The 23,144-nt window shown below is 35.6% G+C and overlaps 2 protein-coding genes across 2 annotated transcripts; one reads left to right on the top strand and one right to left on the bottom strand.

Annotated features, from left to right (window-relative positions):
• Positions 1-6,313: 6,313 nt before the first annotated feature.
• LOC145075555 (uncharacterized) lies at positions 6,314-7,698 on the bottom strand. Its single transcript, XM_079021759.1, has 3 exons — positions 7,387-7,698; positions 7,206-7,290; positions 6,314-6,723 (listed from the first exon to the last, which is right to left on the bottom strand). The coding sequence occupies exons 1-3, from the start codon at positions 7,696-7,698 to the stop codon at positions 6,314-6,316; spliced, it is 807 nt and encodes a 268-aa protein (XP_078877885.1).
• A 6,029-nt stretch (positions 7,699-13,727) lies between these two features.
• Positions 13,728-16,172, top strand: LOC145074597 (putative envelope ADP,ATP carrier protein, chloroplastic). Its single transcript, XM_079020955.1, has 10 exons — positions 13,728-14,143; positions 14,486-14,542; positions 14,610-14,672; positions 14,778-14,834; positions 14,930-15,013; positions 15,124-15,192; positions 15,270-15,382; positions 15,463-15,632; positions 15,702-15,780; positions 15,861-16,172. Exons 1-10 carry the CDS (start codon positions 13,787-13,789, stop codon positions 15,982-15,984), a joined length of 1,173 nt encoding a protein of 390 aa, XP_078877081.1. The 5' UTR covers positions 13,728-13,786; the 3' UTR covers positions 15,985-16,172.
• Positions 16,173-23,144: the final 6,972 nt, after the last annotated feature.

Here is a 23,144-nt window from a genome sequence, read left to right as displayed (position 1 = left end):
ATCGACAGGGAGGTCAAAGGAGTCGCACTTATGGGAAGTGCGGAAAGGTTCATGAGGGAAGTTGTCGTTTTTCTCCTGGGTGCCACAAGTGTGTCAAGGAGGGCCACATAGCTAGGGATTGCAAGCAGCAGGCTCCAGCTGCCGGAGTTCGACTTTGTTATCATTGTGATCAGGTGGGCCATATGAAGACCCAGTGTCCTCTGCTGGCTGCCAGGTCAGTGCAGGCCCCAACGCCAGCCACTTTGAGACTTGCTGACATGATTCAGGGTCGGGCAGAGCCTCCGAAGGCTCCAGGGCGTACTTATCAGCTTGTGACCGAGAAGATCAGGTCTGAGCCAGAGGAGTCAGTCGGTATTTTTTCTGCTTTATATTGTTTATGTTAAGATTATGTGTTGTTGCTTCTTGTATGAGATATAAAGTGTTGTATATGTTAGAGAAGAGTTAGTATTGAGAGGTTATCGAGGGGTTTTATCCGGTGATTCATTCAGGAGAAGGAGAGGTTATGATCCAGAGACTCGGAGTCATCAGCAGGAACTCAGATCCCTCGAAGTTCGTTGTCTCAGATTGGGACAATTGGGTCGCGTACCGGTGTCGCCGCCAGTAGGCAATAGTTAGTGCTCTAAGTAGGGGAGAATTGGAAATTCTCGGATGAGCCGCTGGTTGTAGAAGGTTGTCTGACGCGGTTTGAATGTTGGTTATTGGAGTGGTGCGATGAGGCGGTTCAGTTATAGTAAGGGCTTTGCATGTGTTGTGGATCTATGAACCAGTAGCGAGGATGTTGTTATGTGATAGCGGCTAGTGGGATTGTCCCTGAATGGTGGAGATGTCGAGGAAATGCGGCAGGCTATGTACGGGTTGTTGGTTATCCGATCAGTCTCTGAGTATGTATGCATGTTATTAGATAGTGGCGAGCATCGCTAAGGGGTGATGTATAGTGAGGTTCTGTCACTGTGGCAATGCTGGATGATACGTAGGCATGTTTTCAGTCTCCTTGGAAGAGGAGGGGGATAGTGGGTCCAGATTGGAGATTTGGACAGAGGAAAGGGAGATAGCAGGTTAATAGACTCGGGAGTAGTCTGGACCGGTGATGAGGACTGTATAAGGATATTACAGTCGGAGGTCAAGGACCTAAAGATTGTGATAGGGAGGTATGAGTGGGTTACACTCTGTTGTGGCGAACCGAAGGGTTCGAGGGTGACGCAAGGACAGGGTCCTTGGTCCCGAGTATGGCTGTAGGTTTGAGTTATGAATGTGGAGGTATTCCAATCTGGGGTATTCCATCACGAGGATGACCGACCCCTATGATTGATTGGACCTGATGTGTTTGGTATTCCAACCCGAGGGTTGATTGGGCCAAAAAAGTGTAGGGATGCGAGGGTATTCCATCCTAGGGATGAGCAGACCCATGATAGGCATGCCTAATATTCCAGCTCGAGGCTGATTGGGCCAGGTGTGAGTGTTGGTTTCGGTAAGAGTGTTGTTGTATGTACTTTTGGGTATGAGTTAAAAGAGAGCAAGTGTAGTCGATAGCAGGTTAGGACCCGTGGTTCTGTTTTCGGGTCGGAATCTTGGGTTCCCATGGTTGAGCAGTCCTTTTGATAGCAATGGGAAGAGGGCAGGCGATGGTTAGTTTGGGCGGCCTGTCAGGGAGACAGATCCAATTTAACTTTCTAAGTAAAGAGCATTCCAGGGATGTAGATAATTGATACTGCATGAGAAGGAGTAGGCATCTATGCGAGTGGGAGTTCCAGTGGGGTTAGCCTCCCTTGGTGATTGTCACGCTTTAGGGGCGTAATTGTGCCTTTCGGGATTTTGAGTAGCCAGAATTGGCAGTTGGCGATTTCGAGGGCGAAATCAGATTTAAGTGGGGGAGAATTGTATCGCCCCGTTCTAAAAGTATTTATTTATGGATTCCCGATATCAAGAGTAAGGGCGTTTAGGTCTTTTATGGGCAATGGGTTTCATTCGAGAAGGTTTCGGGTCAGGGTGTGTTGCTAGAAGTGTAGGGCTTTTCACCACCTTTACGTGGATATAAAGTTTGTCGGGAATGGACTTAGGATAAAGGAGATATTGTAAATAGAAGATATTGGCATCAATGGTCCCTAATGGGGGAAAGTTTGGCAAAGAAGTCCCATGCACGCTAAGCATGCATGCACGTGTTTGGTTGGGTACGCCCAGTGTAATGGAGTAAATGAACGTAGAAGTCCCTCGACATACGCCCAACGTACGTCTATCATCCAGAAACCCTAATATTTCGGGTGTGGAGGCTATTTAAACAACTTTAAGAGCTCATAACCCTCCCTTACCCTAGACTCCACTATTTAGAGTCGTTTTCCTCAAACCCTAGCCAACTTCTTGAGTGTGTGAGCTTTTGAAGTGAATTTGGAGTGTTTTGAGAAGAAGGTGTTGCATCTAGTGAGTAGAGGAAGAAGGCCAGTGTGTAGATCTGAAGTTTTTTGGTGGTTCAAGAGCTCCTAAAGGTATAAAGCTTCTTGCTTGACATCTATTTTGTGTAGATCTAAGTGTGGTGAAGTTTTGACACCATTTCTTGTCCCCAAAACCCCATTATGATGCATGATGTGTTTTGCTTAAGATGAGTTGTCCTTTCAGACCATAGAAGAGGTCTTGAGTGAGAAAAATAAGGTCCCAATGGCTTTGGTTGTTCCATGTATGAAGTAGGAAGGTCTTAATGGGTTAAGATCTTGAGTTAAGAGCTTTATGGACGTCCAAAAGGATAAAGATTGAGACTTTATGGGTCCAAGGCCCTTTTTGTCACTAGATCTGGCATATGGGCTTAAGTGCTTAAGCCATTAAGCACATGGAATGATTTTTGGTATAGACATGCGACCGCCTCGCGTACCAGAGAAGTACGCCCAGCGTACGCCCTCTGTTGGGTTTTCGATTTTGGGCTATGAAGTATTGGTTTGTTTATGGGCTAGTTGGGCTTGCGCCGTGACTGAATAGTATAGATGGAGTAATTTGGGCCCAATAATTATTATGGACCTTGGATCTAGGTCCGATTAGAAAGGTGGGCCCAATTTAGTAAATTGGGCCAATATTGGGCTTTGCATTAGGACTTGGTTTTGGGAGTTGGCCCAATACAAGGAAGATGGATTTAATGAGTGTTGTGGGCACTTGGCCTAAAAAGTCATGATGGACTCTTATGTGATGATTTTCATGTGATAGTTGAGATTTCCGGTGAGTCAGCGGTCAGAAATTTGCAGGATTTCGGCAATTGCAAGGTGAGTTATCCTCACTGTACTCAAGGGTTTAAGGTACCAAGGCCGGCCCTTTGAATTGTTGTTTAGAGCTTGTTATGTTATGTGATGATATGCTTGCTAGTATCCTGGTAGATATGATAATGTTGGTGTAATATGTACAAAAAAAAAACCTTTGGGACCTAATGTGGACAAAATTAAAACATTATTATCTTTTTAAACGGTTATAACAACCATGCTGTTGTAATATGTAAAAAATAAAATAAATAAATAACCTTAAGAACCTAATATAGACATAATTAAAACCTTAGATGACACTACATCCTCGCCCTAAAACATTAAAGATGTAGAAAAACCTTATTAAGGCTATATTTGGCGCGTCACAACTAACTAATAAGCTAGCTTATTTTTCTATCTTTTTTAAGTTGTGCAAGCCAAAAAATAGTTTATAAGCTAACGTTTTAAAAACCTACTTCGATTAGTTTTTTTAAAGGTTTTTCTTTAATTTTTTTTTTCTAAATATACCCCTCAACTAATTAAGAAAACATATTTTTTTTTAAATGACATTTTATGTCATTATATAAATTTCAAGATGACTTATAAGTTAGTGGCGAAACCAGGGTCTAAGTAGTTTTTATTTTAAAATGCTAGCTTATAAACTATTTTTTGGCTTGCCAAATATGATAACTTAAAAAGGATCGAAAAATAAACTAACTTATCAGCTAGTTGTGTCGTGCCAAATACAGCCTTAATCATTAAGACTTTGACTATTATTAGTTTTTTTTTCCTTTTTTTTTTTTGTAAAAATAACAATTGCTATGTAACATTTTAATTGAAATCGTGATTGTGGTGAATAGATGACTAAAATTAGAAGATAAAATGATAAAACTATTAAAAATATGGACCTAATGTGGACGAAATCAAAATCTTATTACACCATTTTTAAACGGTTATAACAACCATGTTGGTGTAATATGTATAAAAAAAACCTTAGGGACCTAATGTGAACAAAATTAAAACATTATTATCTTTTTAAAATGATTATAACAATCATGCTGGTGTAATATGTAAAAAATAAAATAAATAAATAAATAAATAACCTTAAGAACCTAATATAGACATAATTAAAACCTTATTACCATCCAAAATTATTAACATTAGCTTTTATATATATATATATATATATATATATATATATATATATATATATATATATATATATATATATATATATATATATATATATATATATATATATATATATATATATATATATATATATATATATATATATATATATATATAAACTCTAACATACTTAAATTTGAGATCTAATGGTTACGTCGCCCAACCCCACCCAATGGCCGGCCTAAAGATGACACTACATCCTCGCCCTAAAACATTAAAGATGTAGAAAAACATATGGACCAAAATTATACAAGCTAACGGCCCAAATTGGTACACAACAAATTGTCCTTGTCTATTTAAACGGGCTTTGGCCTTTTCTATTCCTGAATTGTACCATAAATTTGCTAAACACATCATCACACATGAATTAGAGTCTAGAGTAAATTACGCGAATGGTCCCTGTGATTTAGTTTAAATTACACGTTTGGTCCCTAACTTATTTTTCTAACTCGGATTGTCCTCAACTTTTAATTATGTAACGCGCCTAGTCCATATTCTCACATTTCGTCAATTGTTTCCGTTAGACACCCCACGTGCCTTGCACGTTGGGAGTATAAAAGTTATTTAACATTTCCAACGATCTTCAAATACTAATTTTTCATCAGGATCGAACCTAATTTAGAGTTTCTTTCAATTCTCCATCGTTTGAAGCGGTTACAGCTAATCTCTTTCAAATCAAGGATGGTTCAATGCGATTGTGGGCGTGCTGCTGTAATTCGGACTTCAACTACTAACAATAATCCAGGAAGACCCTTTTACGCATGTCCAATTAAGGTATGTTGTAGTTGAGAATTTTGTAATCGTAACCCTAGATCGGGATATCACTGTATGCGATTATAGGTATTGTAACCGTGGCTTTTGAAATTGACAGGAACCACGTAAAGGATTTATTTCTTGGGTAGATGATGATGAAAAGGATCATGGTGACAGATCGACAATCTCCTGGCTTGTGAGGTTGAACAAGAAGCTGAAAAATGAAAATCTTTTCTTGAAAATATGTTTATTTATTAGTTGGGTATTGTTCTTGGTGATACTTGTTTACAAGTTGTAAGGTGGGGATGAGTTGTTATTGTAATGGTAAACTCTTCTGTAATGGTTAGATTGTAGCAGTGTATGTGATGGTATCATTTTCTGTAATGGTTAGGTTGTAGCAGTGAATGTGATGGTATCATCTTCTGTAATGGTTAAGTTGTCTATGTATTGTAATGCAAATGGTTAAGATTTTTAAGATCAATGAAAATGGTGTTGTGTTGTATTGATTATGTTTTAAAGTGATGTATAAGCAGCATATTGACCAAAACAAGTAGCAATGGTGCATCATAAGAAGAAAACATTCCATTAATTAGTACCAAACTATTATAGGGCAATGAGGGTGACAAACTAGTTCATCCAAAAGTGCCAACATATTGGCTAAAACAAGTAGCAAAATACTGCCCCTATTACAAACTATTCATAAATAATGTACCAAAATATTAGCCCTATTACAAGCAGCAATATAACACAATCCATTCATAGTTAAAGTAACAAAAGACTAGCCCTATTACAAACCATCAAGTGGTTGCCTTCCCTTTCCCTTTTCCTTTGACTTGTGACTGTCCACCACCCCCACCAACAATTGGTCTTTTCCCTTTGCAGGTTCTTGCATTGTGACCAACATTGTTACACTTCGTACATGTTACTGATCTATGGGCCCTCGATGTTGTGTTTCCTTTAACAAAGTCCTCCTTTTCCACAATTGATATTGTTCTCTTCTTCTTTGGTCTTCCTATGGGAACACGATGTTTTGGAGGCAACAGAGTTGTTGGTATAGCTGACTTCTCCCACATGGACCTTCCATTGATTGGACTAACCTTAAAAGAATACATCTCTTTCCAGCTTGATAACCAGTAACATGGATGCACAAATGATTATGGGATTCCCACATCTTTGGTATTCCTCCCCATGTCCCAAATAGCAGCCACACCATGTTTGCATGGAATTCCTGTTAATTCCCACCTTTTGCACGTGCAACTTTGTTGACCTACATCCACAATACACTGATCTTGCCATGGTCCAACAACTTGATATTTTCCAGCACCACAAAATGTTGCAACATACTGTTCTGCCTTACTCTTTATCTTATCCAATATTGTTGTAGCTGTAGGAGTCAAAGGACCTACAACTTTCTGAATTTCCTTGTCAACTTTGACTATCTTCTTCATAATGTACTCTCTAATGAACTCAATGCAGGTAATGATTGGTGCATCACGACCATCTTCTATCTTGCTGTTAAATGCTTCACACAGGTTATTAGTCAGAGCATCACAATGTGCTCTCCCTGAACATAAACAAATTCTATGTCAGTATTCAATATACCTTCTTTTAAAATTATTAAGTAGAGATCGAAAGTCATTATACCAGTAAAGTGGGAGCGAGCCCAACTTTGAGGAGGTATTTGTTTCAGCCACTCATAAGATCATTGTTAAGCTTCTTTAGTTTTTCCATTGCTTGATAAAAGTGTTGTACATTAGAGGTCGTGGCACATTCCCAAAGAAGATCCTTGAACACCTTTCCCCTCCAGTTCTTTTTCATGTTGTCGTGTATGTGACGAAGACAACAGCGATGCTCTACACATGGAAATAATGTTGCAATCGCAGGCAACAAACCCTAGCAATAGTAACATGTTTGTATGTTAGTATAACTACATCAATAGTATAAAACTATAAAACCTAGTTTGGATAGGTTCCTATAACTTTTGCCTGTCACTCATAAACGTGAAATTGGAATTTGTTCCCAAACCTAAGTCATCGCCCAAATTACTTAAAAACCAAGTCCAAGAATTAAGTGTTTCTGATTCAACCACAGCGTAGGCTAAAGGATATATCCGATTATTACCATCCAATGCCTTTGATAAGAAACATAAATTGCCAAAAAACATTGGTTAGTTAACACTACTTTCAATAAAGAACATACAATACAAAAAGAAATAAGAAGATCTTACCACAACAGACAAGACTTGGCCTGGATATGGACCTTTCACGAAGGCTCCATCAAGTCCAAGAAAGTCCCTTTTTCCCGTTGCAAAACCTCGCTTCAAAGCTTCAATGCAAACATAGATACGTCTGAATGTTCTTGTCTCAACAGTTGGATTCGCTTCACTTTCAACATCAATTTTAACCGTAGTATCTGTGTTACGTGCCTGTACCTCTAAAACATAATCCCTTAACAACCTGTATTGGCTGGCATAATCTCCTTGAACACGGTTTAAAGCTTGCTGCTTTGCCCTAAAAGTTTTCATATACGAAATGTCCATCTGTTACTCATGTTGGAGTTGCTCTCGTAAAGCCCTAATAGGAATCTTTGGGTTTGTCTCAATAACTTGTACTATATGCTCTGAAAGGAACTTATAGTCACATGCTTTGACTTTCCTTGTTTGCAGACATCGATGCTCCTTCGTGTATGTCTTAACCATCCAATCTATGTCACGCTTCCATTTACTACAATAGATAACCCATGGACATTTCTCTTCTTCATTAGTAGCAAGATTTGGTATAGTGCCCTTACACACAAACCTAACCCTATTCTTATCATTTTTCTCTAATTGTATTTCCCTTCTTGTCCTTATGGAATGTAGTTTCACTTGTGTCTTAAAGTCCTTAGATGAACTGAAAGTTTGAAAAATGTAGAAGGGCTCACTAACCAAAGCTGCATCATTTTCATAAGCCCTCTGTATGGCCCTAATTGTTTTCCTTCGCTTACCATCATTTTCCTCATCTGATGAAGACCCAGACAACAAAACCTCTGTGTTGATCACTTCCAAGTCACCTTGTTGTGTATCTTCAGGTACATTACTTTCAGAAGAACCTCCAACCCATTATACATCCTTGTCAATGTTCATATGGAAATCTTTCATATCCACATCAACATTGTGTATAAGATTGTCCTCATCAATAAAAAAATCACTATCTTGACTCTCACTATCATCATCAAACTCATCACTTCCACTGCCATTATTGTGTCCACTACCATCATAATCATCCTCATTCTCTATATTCATTTCAAAATCAATATGGTCGACCAAAGATGGTTCTTTGTCCAAATGACTATCATTCTCAACTTCTTTTAGGTATGGAACACTCTCATGCTCAATTGGAGAGTCATTCCACTCCAAGAACAACTGTCTGGAGCAAGCCGGTGGCTCTTTAATTTCAATAATTTTAACCTTATTAGGGTTGGGGGACATAGAATAAGTATGTAAATTTGTTTTCCCATGCTCAATGTATACATCTATTAGCTTATGGTTAGCAACATACGTACCCAGATGATGAACATCCTGATCTGAACCTAAAGCAAATAACCCAAAATCCAAATCGCCAAATGGTCTCAGGAAATGATAATAGAGTAGTGTCTGGTCTGAATCAATATACCCAAGTTCCTCCATCATCTCGTCAATGTCGTGAATGGAAAAGGTGTCAATGTCTAGTAAATCAACATAATTTTGCTTGCCTTTGATGTACTTTCTTCCAGGGAACTTTGTAAACTGTCCACCCTGGTGTAATCGGACAGAGAATATCGTCGGATGTCCAGCTGTATATTCACGGAAAGGTAAATTAGTCACATTTTTCTGTTTAAGTTACTAACTGATTAAAGGAGTAAACACTTACCATATCTACGAGCAACGTCAATCTCGTCCATGGTAGCACGTATCCTCCAAGGCGCCATCGTCGTCTTCAAATGCAAGGTTCTTTTGATCAAGGGTTTTCAAAGGTTTTGTCTGTGAAGGCTTGTGTCTGATCACGTTGATCAACGATACGTCTTTTTTTTTCTTGGCGCTATAACATTGGAAATTTTAAATGACTTTTATACCCCCAACGTGCAAGACACGTGGGGTGTCTAACGGAAACAATTGGCGGAATGTGAGAATAGGGACTAGGCGCGTTACATAATTAAAAGTTGAGGACAGTCCGAGTTAGAAAAATAAGTTAGAGACCAAGCGTGTAATTTACACTAAACCACAGGGACCATTCACGTAATTTACTCTAGAGTCTATATTGTTTCCTTATTGCGTGGGTTCATTTTACCGGAGTCATTTCAAGTGACAGATTTAAAATTAAATTTAAAATTTTGCATGTTTTATTTTATCGTTTTTTTATACATAATATTTATTTTCTTATATCTACATATGTTGTTTTCAAAAGAATTAGTTTTGTCATTCAGAAAAACTAACGACACAACTTATTAGCAGAAAAGAGAGTTTGATGGATGAAAACATATATGTTAGTGATATATTATCTATAAAAAAATTGTTAAAGTTTAGTTGATAAACAAGTTTAATCAAACAAACTTAAATGGAGTTTTGAAATTTAGACACATACAAATATAACCAATCTTAAAATTAATAAATTATAATAAATTTCAACCTGGAAGTGCATTTCTATACAAATATAGATTAACATGTAATCGGAACTAAAATCCAGAATGAAATCAAATTAACATGCAAACTTACAACTTACAGCCTTTAGTTGTATTGGATACAACAAATCGATAGAAAAGTCGAAAATCAATAGAAACCACAGTAGACATACCGAAATCAGATATGCACGACGACATCAGAGAGAAATCGGAAATTGAAAATCCATAGCGACAACAGACATTTGAGTGTCAATCGATTGTGCGTAGGAACCCTCAATCGAGCGATGTTGGTGATGAAAATTGGTGGAGAGATGGTGAAGTGAGTAAGAGAGGAGACTGGAAGAGTGAATCGAACTAAAGCAGTTATTTGATCGATCAAAAAGATGGTAACCTAAAAAAGGAAATTCATTACCTAATCAGAGAGCTGGCGGCGGTGGAGATTGGAGATTGGAAGTCGAGTCTTTCTATGATTGATTTGCAACGAAACGATTCAATCACAGTTCTCCACAAAATAATAAAAGAGAGATAAAAGCATAACTTAGAGGAGAAAGGCGGGAGAAGAAGATAGATAGAAGCAAACCTTAGAGGAGAAGCGCAGGAGGAACAATTCTTCTTGTATGTCGATGCTTTTAGAGAGAGACGGTGGGTTTTGGAACCGATGGAAGCTTCTTGATGTGTAGAAAGATGGAGCGGTAGACGTGTGACTAATCTGTGTATGTTTTTTATTGGAAGTAGAAGCGGTGGACGGAGACGTGTAAAATATTATATGGTCAAAATATAATTATTTCTTTAATTAACTATCTAATTTTTAGGTTATAGAAAATAATTAATGTTTTATTAATTTGTTTCCTTATATTTTCAAATTTTAATATGTTTTCTTCGATACATATAATTCAAAATTGACATGTTTCTTTTAAAGTTTATTTTCATTTTACTCAATATTATCTATATAAAAAAAAATCAAACTTTGTTGATTTTTATTGACAAACTAAAAAAATATTATATGGTCAAAATATAATTATTTTTTTGTAGTTTGTTTTATTAATATAAATTGAATTATTTATTTATTCATTATTTTGTTTGTATATATATTTTGAAATTAAAAAATAATTAATGTTTACATTTTGATATTTAATGTTTTCTTTAAAAAAGATATTTGAAGTTTATATCTTCATATATAATTTTTTTTAATCAACCCGTGTAATACACGGGTTTTAAACCTAATGACAAAATAAACATAAGCACTAAAGTGATTTTTTTTTCGGCAAAAGTCTTTTTCATCTTTTATGTTGGTTAGTAATTTTTTTTTGAAGAAAAGACTATTTGTTTTTCAAAAAACAAATGACATAAAATTTTCATTTTAACATTTTTCTTTTTTAGAAAACAAAAAAAAATAGCTTGTAACTTCCTAAATTTAAAATCAAAATTATTTTTTAAAATATAAGTAAAACATTTATTTTCCATAAGATAAAATACCAAATAGTTTTAAAACCACTATACAATAACAAGTAAGATCAATGTATCAAAATCATCATAAGCAGCGGAAGTCTAAAAACACAATCGTCTGCGATGCGAATGCGTTACAGTCAAGCTGGAGCTTTCCTATTGCCATAAACAGAACCAGAAAAATATTTAATACATAATTATAAGCATAAAGCTTAGTGAGTTTCCCAAAATATAATATATCACATCACATATACAATGTATGCATGTAAGGCTCATAATTTACACCTCATTGAGCCTATATGCACAAAGCCATCATCCCAAAGACCAGTAAAACTTCCAGACATCATCAGCTTATAGTCAACACCTCAGTAGGCCCATAAGCCCAAGGCCATCATCCTAATGACCACTTGGACTTCCAACTACCTATCCTAGTGGGTCTGAAAGCTTACAACTAACTTCCCCTATGATCCAACACATAACAAGTAAATAGACTAACCAACCTTAACATACAGTTATATCCTAATAGTAACCACTAAACTACCAAGCTGGACATACAATGTTACACACAATATAGTGAGAAAACTCACCTGAGTCAAAGAGCTGAAACAACACACACTCGATACTTGACATATTGGCAACTGAACTACCTAGATTACTATAAGAGATCAAACCTCAATCCGTGACCAAGATTTCAACTAGTAAAAAATTCAACGATCAACTGGTCAAAGTCAACGGTCAATGTGTTGTGACCCTATCCTTGGTTTTATGGCGAATATAAAATGATAAAATAGTTATGACAGGCCATCGAGACACCCTTATGGTCGTGTCATGTTTCTCAGTCATTTAGCCAACTTTCCGTTAAGCTCTTAATCCTTAAGTTTGGAGACCAAATCCTCATATCTGATTCTTCTAAGCGACTTAATGGATAAAGTTTCCAACTTTATCCATATCCACATCCCATGCAAACTCAAACTCAAACCCCAACTTCTAAATGCTACTAAAGAGGCTTGAATCATTTGGATGACAACAAAGGAGCTTAAAATATGCACTTATCAAATTCCCCATAAGTCCAGAAGTGTAACGCCTACATTTTCAACACAGAGGACACCCAAATGTTTTTTATTTATAAAACATGAATCATTACAAATTCGGTGTACATTTGTACCCCAAATCAGTACAAGTAGTCATCAAGAGGACCTTACAATAACCTTGTGTAAGAATCCATGTCGGGCGCTACTAACTCCACTTCATGTTACTAAGTTTACTTGAACCTAAAACACACACATGAGAAAATGATAAGCAACAATGAGCTTAGTGAGTAACCAAATCAACAAGATATAAATTAATTTCACAACTAAATATATCATCACTTTCTCAATCATATAATCCTAACATGTCTTCCAATCATTCAATACACAATATGGACATGACTGACACATGTCTGTCATTTATCATTCATATTAGACTTACAGTCAAGTACGTCACTATCAACTCCAATAAACCTCTCCTCATTAGTAATAAATATTGTATATATTACAAACCCCTCCAACCAAAATTTCTCTTCTAGTATTACAATCGTTTAAACGTTCACTACCACATATTCTTTCATGAGTATAGTATTTTAACCACCAAATTTACTATAAACTTACAATTCTCCAAATGATAATATTACAACCACCAAGGCTATTATCATAATACAATACTAATATACAATCATTTATACATTCTCATAACCCTATGGTGGGTGGAAGTGCGTGTATGTTTATATTTTAGAAAAATTTTGGAATTAGAAAAATGTGGAAAACAATGATTATCAGTTTTACAAAAATTTCCAATTTCTTTGTAATTTTAGAAAACGGAAAATTAATGTGTTTGGTTGTGGAAAACTGTTTTCGTTTTCTAAGAAAATGTTTTCAGAAAATAGAGTTGAGTTTTCGCTTTCAATTTTCAATGAAAATTTTAGAAAACACGTTTGGTTGAAACCAGAGAAATTTTCATTTTCATTTGCCATCTTAGAAATTTGGAAAACTTTGGAAAACTATAAAAATCAATTTTCTAATTTACATACAATTTGGAAAACTAAAATTTTTCATTTTCTTGGAAAATTTTGGAAAATTGAATGAACCAAACGCGTTTCCAAAATTTCCGTTTTTCTGTAAAATTTTCCACAACCAAACGCACTCTTAATTTTTCGTAAAAAATTTAGAAAAATAAACAAACTAAACGCATTTTAAAATTTTTTTTTTCCTTGAAATTTTTTTCCAAAAAACGGCTGATTTTTCCAAAACTAAGGGCTCTCTAAGATTCCTTAAATCCTTTTAAACGATCTAAATAAATTAAGCATGGAATTTAATTATATTTTAATAGATTACTGATTAATTTTGTTTTTTAATTTTAACTTAGCGTCAAGAATTTGGCGCTATGCCTGGAGGCAACTAACGAACCTTGGCTATAAAGAAGCAATTTCAATTTCAATTTGTCGCTGGGGTTTTACCTTATCTTCTTCACACACCATTACACAAAAACCATAATTCTCTCTTTCAATGTCAAAACCCCAAAATTTTCAACACAAGAACCACCCAAAGTTAAATTGGAAGGAAATTCCTGGACTCCAACCTCTACCATGTGACCCTAACGACCTCCTTCAATGGCCTAAACATGGTGGCGGAGGCGGTGGCCGTCGACGTTCACGTGGCGGAGGCGGTGGTGGTTTTGCTAGCGTCTCAATGATGGAGAAGACGTTAGAGTTCGAACCTACCGCTGCACAGCTCTTTAAACACCCCCTGGCTATCGTCGCTTTGGTGCCTAAAGACGCCGCCGTGTTTGCCGCCGGTGCTGTCTCCGGTGCTGCTGCGAAAACAGTCACTGCGCCTCTTGACCGGATTAAACTCATAATGCAGGTGAGATTTTTCATTTTTTTCGACCTAGTTTCGAAATTTCAATAGTATTGTAGCAGTTTTGACTAAATTGCAGTCGCTGATTGGTGACAATTAATAATTATACTTATTAAATTGTTCGTGGTGACGATGATGACAATTTCCCTAACACGACTTTCTTCTATAGTTAAATAACTTAGTTATTCCTTTTGCTAGAAGACAACTAGTAAAGAAGCAAATTAATTGATGCTCTGTTACCAAATTCGCCATGAAAGTAAAATTGGGGCATGGAGACTTTCAATTTAGACCTAAATATGGAAATTAACAATTTTAGCTTTTCACCATTTGCTAATATATTGTTTGCAGACTCATGGTCTAAGAGTTGGGCAAGAAAGTGCAAAGAAAGCAATTGGATTTATACAGGTATGTTTAATTATATATTTATCTTACATGTTGTATCATTATATGATGTTTAAAAAATGAATTGCAGGCTTTTGTAGCTGTAGGGAAGCAAGAAGGCATAAAAGGGTATTGGAAGGGTAACTTTGCTCAGGTGCTTATTTCTGTTATATTTCACATTGAATTGTTTATATTGTCACAAGTTTTATAAACCTTTTGTTTAATTTTAATTGGTTCTTATTAAAATTTAAAATCAAAGGTAGCACGTGTCCTTCCTTATAGTGCAGTCCAACTATTCGCGTATGACACATACAAGGTATATAAAAATTCAGTTATTTTATCCTTTTTGATATCTACATTCACAAATAAAAATAAAATAATTATGCATTTCAATTAAATCTAAATGTGCAGAAATTATTCCGAGGAACAGATGGTGAACTTTCTATTATTGGAAGATTAGCTGCAGGTGCTTGTGCTGGAATGACTTCAACTTTAGTAAGATTAAAACCAATTTTTTTTTATACTCAAGTTCTTGTACTTTCAAACTGTTTCTTATTTATTATAGAATTGTACTTTTAATTGTTAACATTGGATATTTGTGTCAGGTGACGTATCCGTTAGATGTCCTTAGATTACGTTTGGCAGTTGATCCCGGATATCAAACTATGACAGATGTAAGATCGATGGATATATCATATAATATAATTTACTTGTGCCAAGTTTTTGAAGTTGGGTATTATCGTAATTTCAGGTTTTTGTAAAGATGCTAAAAGAGGAAGGAGTTGGATCGTTCTATCGGGGTCTTGGACCTTCCCTTATCGGAATAGCACCATACGTTGCAGTCAACTTTTGCGTCTTTGACTTGTGAGCTTCTCATTCTGTTCTGTTCTGTCCTGTCCTGTTCTGTTCTATACTGTAAATGTAAATGTCTTTGATGATGTCAGGGTAAAGAAGTCATTGCCAGAAAAGTTTCGAAACAAGGCTGAAGCATCGATAATGACGGCTTTCATGGCAGCTACCATTGCTACACTTACATGCTACCCATTGGATACTATTAGAAGACAAATGCAAATGAGGGGTACACCTTACAAGAATATATTAGATGCGTGTTCAGGTATTATATTTTTTTTACAAGATTATATTTTTTGTTGATGTGGCGCTGATGTGGCTATTATTTGTTTAGGCATTATCGCTCGTGATGGTGTAGTTGGATTATACCGGGGTTTTGTTCCCAATGCTTTGAAGACTTTACCAAACAGCAGGTTGACTTAATAAAAATATGGATTTATTATTTTTTTGTTGTTTAAAAAATAATGTGTTAATATTTTCTTACATGTTTCAGCATTAAGCTCACTACATTTGATGCAATGAAGCGCGTGATCTCAGCAAGTGAGAAGGAATTTCAAAGAATCTTGGAAGAGAACCGCAACGAACAAAAACAAAGCACCAATGATTCCACATTATAGATTTGTTAATTCGATTTTATGAGGTATTTGTTAATTGATTATCACGGAATTTATTAAATAGTTTTTGCTTATCAACAATTATCATATGATTTTGTTGAGATTGGTTCATGTCCACAACCTTCCTCAATTTTGTATTATTAAGAGGTTTTTGTAGTTATTTGATTATTACAAAAAAGAAGTTTGGTAAACTATGTGCAAGTCAAATATCTCAATTTTGTCATTGTTGAAATATTTAAAGAGTAGCTAACTTTCTTTTCATGTGATGATGTTCACAAGAGCTGCCTTATGTGCCCCATTATAAAAAATAAGGTTAATGATATTTATAGCCACAAGTATTGCCATTTTGTTATTTAAATCCCTAATTGTTTAATCGTCGAGAAAAAAAAAAGAACTAAAGTTATTAAGCTTTTACCAAAATTCAAGTAAAACTTAAGATTTTCCAAAAATGTGTGAGATGAGCCTGCAAAATCGCAAAACGACCTTTTGAAGAAAAAAAATCTAGATCTCCCATCCCAAGTTTGACCTGCGAAAATGCATGTTTTTTCAATGTCAAAAACTTTGTAACCTTTAGTCCCTTGAGTGTGACACCCGGTTTTTGGTAATAGGTGTTATTTTATGAAATATAGATATTATGAAAGGGATAAGTGAGATAAATCCTAGAAAGGGTTAATTTTAGAAATGTTACTTATTAAAATATTATTGAAGAATTTTGTAGTTTGTGTGATGAGGATTTCCGTGGATATAAAGTTTGCTGAAAACAGAGTCCGTATAAGAAAGCTTTGGTTATTTGAAGTTGAGATGAAAGTAGGATGCTATTATGAGAAAGTCAACAGAAGTCAAGTCAAAGGTCAAAATTTGACTACCACGATGTGAAACATGATTGTCACGACATGACATTTGACTCTCACGACGTGAGAAATTAATTCTCACGATGCGTGGCAGGACCATGTCTAGACACTGCTCACGATGTGAGCTTATAATTCTCACGACATGAGAGCTTGCAGAGTATAAAAAAGAGTGTTTTTAGTGTCATTTAGAAGGTTCTAGTGCATGTAAGCGAAGCGCTGCCGGGATTCAGTTGCAGGAGATCGTATAAAGTGATTTGTGCTGATATACGGGAGATATGAGGCTCGCGAAGGTATAATTTAACCCACTATTATGTAATTGTTTTATACATCATTATTGTTGGGATTGGATATATTTGAGTATATGTTATGTATATATACTCGTATCCGTGATATGGTGTTGTTACGGACCTGTTGGTGAGATTTGTAAGTAAATCGCACGGTAAGATAATTACTTGGGACTATCAGGGTTATAAACCCAAATATACTAAATGTCCCGATATGGTAGATTTCGTTATTGGCTAATGAGGTTAAGCCTAGTATTGATATATTATTGTACTTAATGAGCTTGGTGACAAATAGTCACAGGGTGTAGTTAAGGGTAAATTATAATAGGTTATAAGGAACTTGGAAATTGTTGGTTAGGTACCGGTATGTGACAGACGGGAAGTCTATACAGGCTAAGGGCTAAAGTAGTATGTCAACCAAGTGATCAGTTGAGTAACACTACTCTAACATTCGTTGTTCTTGGTACCTGCATATTTTGGTACATGTGTATTGGTGATTATTATGACATTATATGGTACCTCAGGATGGTATAATTATTTAAATATGTTATCTCGGATTAGAGATATAGTATTTGATTAGCTAATTGGTTATAATAAAATATTCATATATTGGTTTATAATTATCTCGGTTTGGAGATTGTATCATTTGACAGGTTTGGGTTAGTGTTTTACTATGCATGAGATTATTATGCAAAAAGATTTTTGTTAGATCTCTTAGGAGCTTTTGTGAATATATTTTCCTGATGGATTATTTGTTATTTGGATTATGTGTTTAAGTTATTGTAGTTGTTATTCACTAAGCCGTGAGGCTTACGTTGTTTGTTTGTGAATGTTTTGCAGGTTAAAGATTGTAGCGTCCGGCTTGATCATGTGCTTGTTGTCAGCACGATCCTTGTGATAGCTTCTTGTGCTCCAGTGTGCTAGTGTATACCAAAATGTTTTGTAAAATTTTTATAATTATGGAATGTATTTTGGGGTATACATGGTGTAAAAAATTTGGGCGTTACATTGAGGGTAACCTAAAAATACACCAGACCTCCCCCTTATTTCAAACTTATCTCCTTTGGTTTCATTACTTTTAAAGTAAACTAAACAACCAAAGATTCTCATGCACTCATAGTCTGGTTTTTGTTGAAAAATAATTTCATAAGGAGTCTTATTTCCTATAACCTTGGAAGGCACCTATTGATAATATAAGCAACAGTTAAAACATTCTCACCCCAAAATATTTTTGGAAAATTAGCTTTGAACTTGAGAGAACGCGCGGTCTCAAGAAGATGCATATGCTTCCGCTCAACAAATCCATTTTGTTGTTGGGTGTGAGGGCATGTGTCACAACTAGGAATTCTATACCTTGTAACAACAACAATGATAACATTTGTGAACCAAAAATGTGAAAGCATGTATGATGCTTATTCAATAACAACAAAAATTTCCATCAAACACCCTATACAAACTTTCAAATAGTCAACCAAAGATTGGAAACCCTAAAAATCCCGGTTTAAATCTATTTTGGACTAGGACTTCCTTATTGGGCCTAATGGGCCAATATGTTTCCAATTTGACTATTTTGGACTTAGAACTCTTAAATGAGCTCTAATTGGACCCACTTTCATTTATTTTAACATTTTGGGCCATAATGGGCCTAGAATGAAATAAAATAACCTAATGGGCCATAACAAATCTAATTAACCTAAATGGGCCATAAAACCCATTCCTTTTGACAAATTGGGCCGTAAGCCATCAAAGGAGCCCAATGGGCCGAAAAATAATTATTGGGCCTAATAAATTCGAACCAAGGGAAGGATTTGGACCAAGCCACTTCATCCTTTCTCCTAGCACAATTTTCGGCCCATGTTAGTGTTAAAAAAAAGGAAATGGATAATAAACTCTAACCTTGCCACCTCAATTTTATTTAAAGGTTAACCAAGCTTAATATACCACATACAACAAGGCAAATCCCATGTTTCCATGCACCCTCCTCACACCTCTCCTCTCTTTTTCTTCTTCGGCCGAGAGCAAGAGGAAAACACACACACCTCACAAATTCTCTCTAAACACTCTTGATACTACATCAAAAGTTTCGAGATCTAGGGCATTTCAAGGAAGTTCTTCTAAAATCATCATTCTAGGTAAGTTAAAGCTTAGATCCATGGTTTAGCTTCTTGAAATTGTTATAAATCTCCTTTCTAACTCATGAAAGTTTATAATAATGCTTCTTAGAACCCATCTAAGCCAAAGTATTCTCAAGAAGCTTTCTAGGGCCGAAAATAACATCAAACTTCTTCCCTTTCTTCTTCAAATCGAAATCAACAAGCAAAGGTGAGTTCATACCCCTCTATTTTTGGTTTTCATATGTGATATGGAGTAGAATACAAGTTAAATGTGTAGATCTATGTGTATGTGTATGCTATGTGTGATTTCATGTGTTTATATGGTAAATATGTAACAAAAAGAATGGAAATCTCGAGATCTATGGATCTAAGAGGAAGATAAACACGATCTAAGACATATTACACTAAACAAGTTAAGAAAAATTATCCTCTAAGATTAAAACAAATATATTGCAACATAAAACTCATTTTTGGGCTATAATTGTCAAACAAACCAAAGTTGAGTGGAAAAATTGTCATTTACGGTTTTCTTAAGGACTAAATGAATCAAAACAGTAAAAATAAAGGTTTATATGAATATCATTCACTTAAAGGGGCTACAAATGTAAATTGTAGCTTAATGGGCCAATTTTTGGGCTTTTCGGCCCATTAAGCCAAAAATTGCAAAAAGTGTGATTTTCAAGGGATTGAAATGATATATTTCTCAAAACAGGGGGTAAAAAGGGTAAAAAAACTATTTCAGGGGTTTAAAATGATTTCTTTTCAAACAAGGATAAAAAATGTGAACTTTTGGATTTTGGGCCAAAATTATAAAAGTTGCGAAAAGTTTGGGTTTAAACTGAAAATCTCTTTATTGGAGGGGCTGAAACTGATAAAAGTTAATTTTGAGCTAAAATCATCACTTAAACAAAGTCTATGGGTAAAAAATGACAAGAAAATGGTTTTAGGGCCTAAAATGTCTTTTTTATATATAAGGGACTAAAATTGTCATTTTTATTAAAGTAGGGCTGAAAAGGTCAAACAAATATTTTGAGTCAATTATTATATTATTAAGATATTTGGGTCAAAAATACCAAACTACAACTTATGAAAAATGGAAAGATGAATACACATAAATTTCCAAATATCGTTATAAACGACTGACCGGTCTCGTACCGATACAAACTTAATAATTGTTCAATCAAACATACCGACAACTATACTATACCTAAAATAAGTAAATATTCAAATCTTTGGGCTTGAAAGTCTCCAATCATGCTTATTGGGCCTTTGTGACCCATTAACATAACTTTTGGGCCCAACGATAAAAGTAAATGTTTATTGGGCCTCTAGTGACCCAATAACATACTTAAGGGACCCCCAATGGCTTTTATGTGCTATTGGGCCTCAGTGGACCATTAACATTTCTAGTAAGGTCCAAATAAATCATATGCAAAATAGACCAACGCGTCCGTCGCATACTCGACAGCCTTGAATAACAAACGTGATTAATAGGATCTCGTGGTCCTCCTCTTCTCCTCTGTTGGGCTCACCATCAATTCAAGTAATCAAATACATGTCGATAATCAATAGTAAACAAATTCAGTTGGGATTTAGTGATTAATAAAGGGTGGCACCAACGTGTGTCGATCGTAGTCTGTAGTTATAATCAAAGTCTCCTGGAAGCAGAGCGAGAGTTTGTGTATAGATATATACGGGGGTGACTCCCCCACACCTCAGCTGTTCACTACAGTTAGACTCGGCCAGTCTAGGGTGACAAAATCTTAAGATCAATTCCGGCGTTCACCAGAGTGCCAAGACAGACGAACTAGTCATTATCATGCATGGTTATAACGACTCACATAAGTAAATCCAATACTAATCGAGTAATCAAGGCAAATCAAAATCATTCATTGTGACGGAATAACAATTCGAACAGTTATATGATATTTTGTTATCGGAAAACATCGGGTTTTTTGGGGAAGATCAACATTTTTCGCTGGTACTTTTAATACAAAGCTTTTCAATTATACACGTTTTGAAATCATCATGCATATATTTACGGATCTTCACACTTTTATATAAACAATGGTCTTTTCAGAAAATATCGGATTTTCTGGGTTGTTTTCTTACAAACTACACAAAACATTTTCATATCGAACCTGCTTATGAACTCACCAACATTCCATATGTTGACCGTTTTCAAAATAACTTGTATTCTCAGGTAACAGGTAAGCCGATGAGTAGTACCAAGTATGTTAGGGTGTTGTGCTTTTGAAAACTATCAAGCAATTTATGTTATGGATTTGTAATGTTAAAATAATGTACTTGATGTGAACAATGTCAGTTGTAATATATTGATGCATGGTGATGTTTATGTTATGATTCATTTATATTCATTGTGATGATATTCAATTTAAGTCACGCGAACCCTCAGACGTTTCCGCCGTCTGGTTCGGGGGTGTGACAACATGTAGTCTCAAGTAAAATTCCTTCTTTATTATAAAATTTGATCATTTCGTGTGAGGTGAATTCCCCTACATTGTCACTTTTAATTTTCTTAATCTGCTTTCCAAATTACATCTTTATCAGATTACAAAAGTTAATGATACAATTTCCTACTTCATGTTTGTGTTTAATTATAAAGACCCAAACACCTCTACTAAAGTCATCAACGACTGCTAAAAATAGTTGGCCCCCAGAAATTGAAGTTGAATGATACTTTCCCCAAACTTCATAATGCAATAAATCAAAGTAATCATTGGTTTTAATCTCACTTACATAAAAAGGTAATCTAGCATGTTTCGTTTTTGAACAAGAGTCATAAAGTTTATTAAAAGAAACATTCTTTTAAAAAAATCAATTTGGATGAGTTTGTCACCAGAAGCATGGCCAAGTCTCTTGTGCCAAACATTCGTGGTTGCCATGTAAGCCTTCTTCTCGTTTCCAAACATCCCCATTCGATAAATACCTTTTCTGCACTCACCCGTACCAATCAAGTTCCTCGTATGTAGCTTGTGCATAACTCAAAAATCAGGAAATAATTTTTTATTTTTTCACCTCCTGTTAAGGTGAATTCACCTTTTCCTTCAACATGTATGAATTCTCCATTGGGAATGACAACAATATTCTCATTGTTAGCTTGGACAATGTTTTCAAGGATCTTGACATTGTGTGTAATATGTTCGGTGGACCTCGAATCTATTACCCAATCTAAGATTAATTTTGGGATTAAAGGAACTGATTAATAATGGAGGGCATGTTTTGCAAATCATTGATAGTTGCAAAACTGGGTTGATGGACTCCTTAATTAGGAGTGGGCGAAATCCTATAGGGAGGCCCTATAGATTTCGTCCAAGGCCTACTGGTAGGAGGTCCGTGGGCTGCTTAAGCCTTAAGCAGGAAATTAGGGTTTCCAACTAAAAATCCTAGCAGCCTTCAGCTATATAACTCCCCAAACCCTTGGAAATTCGGCCTATGCATAAGATTCATAACCTTAGTCGATTTTCCTGGTCTTTCCTCTCATCCTCTTGCATTGGGTGTTTGTGAACCATTAGAGGTGCAACGTTTTAGGCACTAAACTTTCAAGTGTCAAGGATCTTCAAAGAGTTCTTGTTATTGCTACATAAAAAGTAAGGTAATCTTCTAACCCTAGTTTTATATGATTTTCGAAATTGTATGCTAGTTTTTGGGTTACTGCTTTGGTATTCAATTTGCATGTTCAATTAGTGAAAAACTTAGATCCAAAGCAATTAGGGTTGCATGATCACATAAGATTGTAGATATGCTCAAAACCCATCAGTGGTATCAGAGACTAGGATGTTTTTCAATTGAATTGATGCAATAGTGAACTGTCCAAAGTAGAAGAAAAATCAAATTTTGCTGTCTGATCATAGAACTCGATGAGTTCATGTATGAACTCGATGAGTTGGGTA

The sequence above is a fragment of the Lactuca serriola genome, chromosome 9 (genome assembly GCF_051521515.1).
Source record: "Lactuca serriola cultivar US96UC23 chromosome 9, Lser_US96UC23_V15, whole genome shotgun sequence".
Classification (NCBI taxonomy): domain Eukaryota; kingdom Viridiplantae; phylum Streptophyta; class Magnoliopsida; order Asterales; family Asteraceae; genus Lactuca; species Lactuca serriola.
The sequence above is the reverse complement of the archived record's forward strand: the minus strand, read 5'-3'. Positions and strand labels throughout refer to the sequence as shown.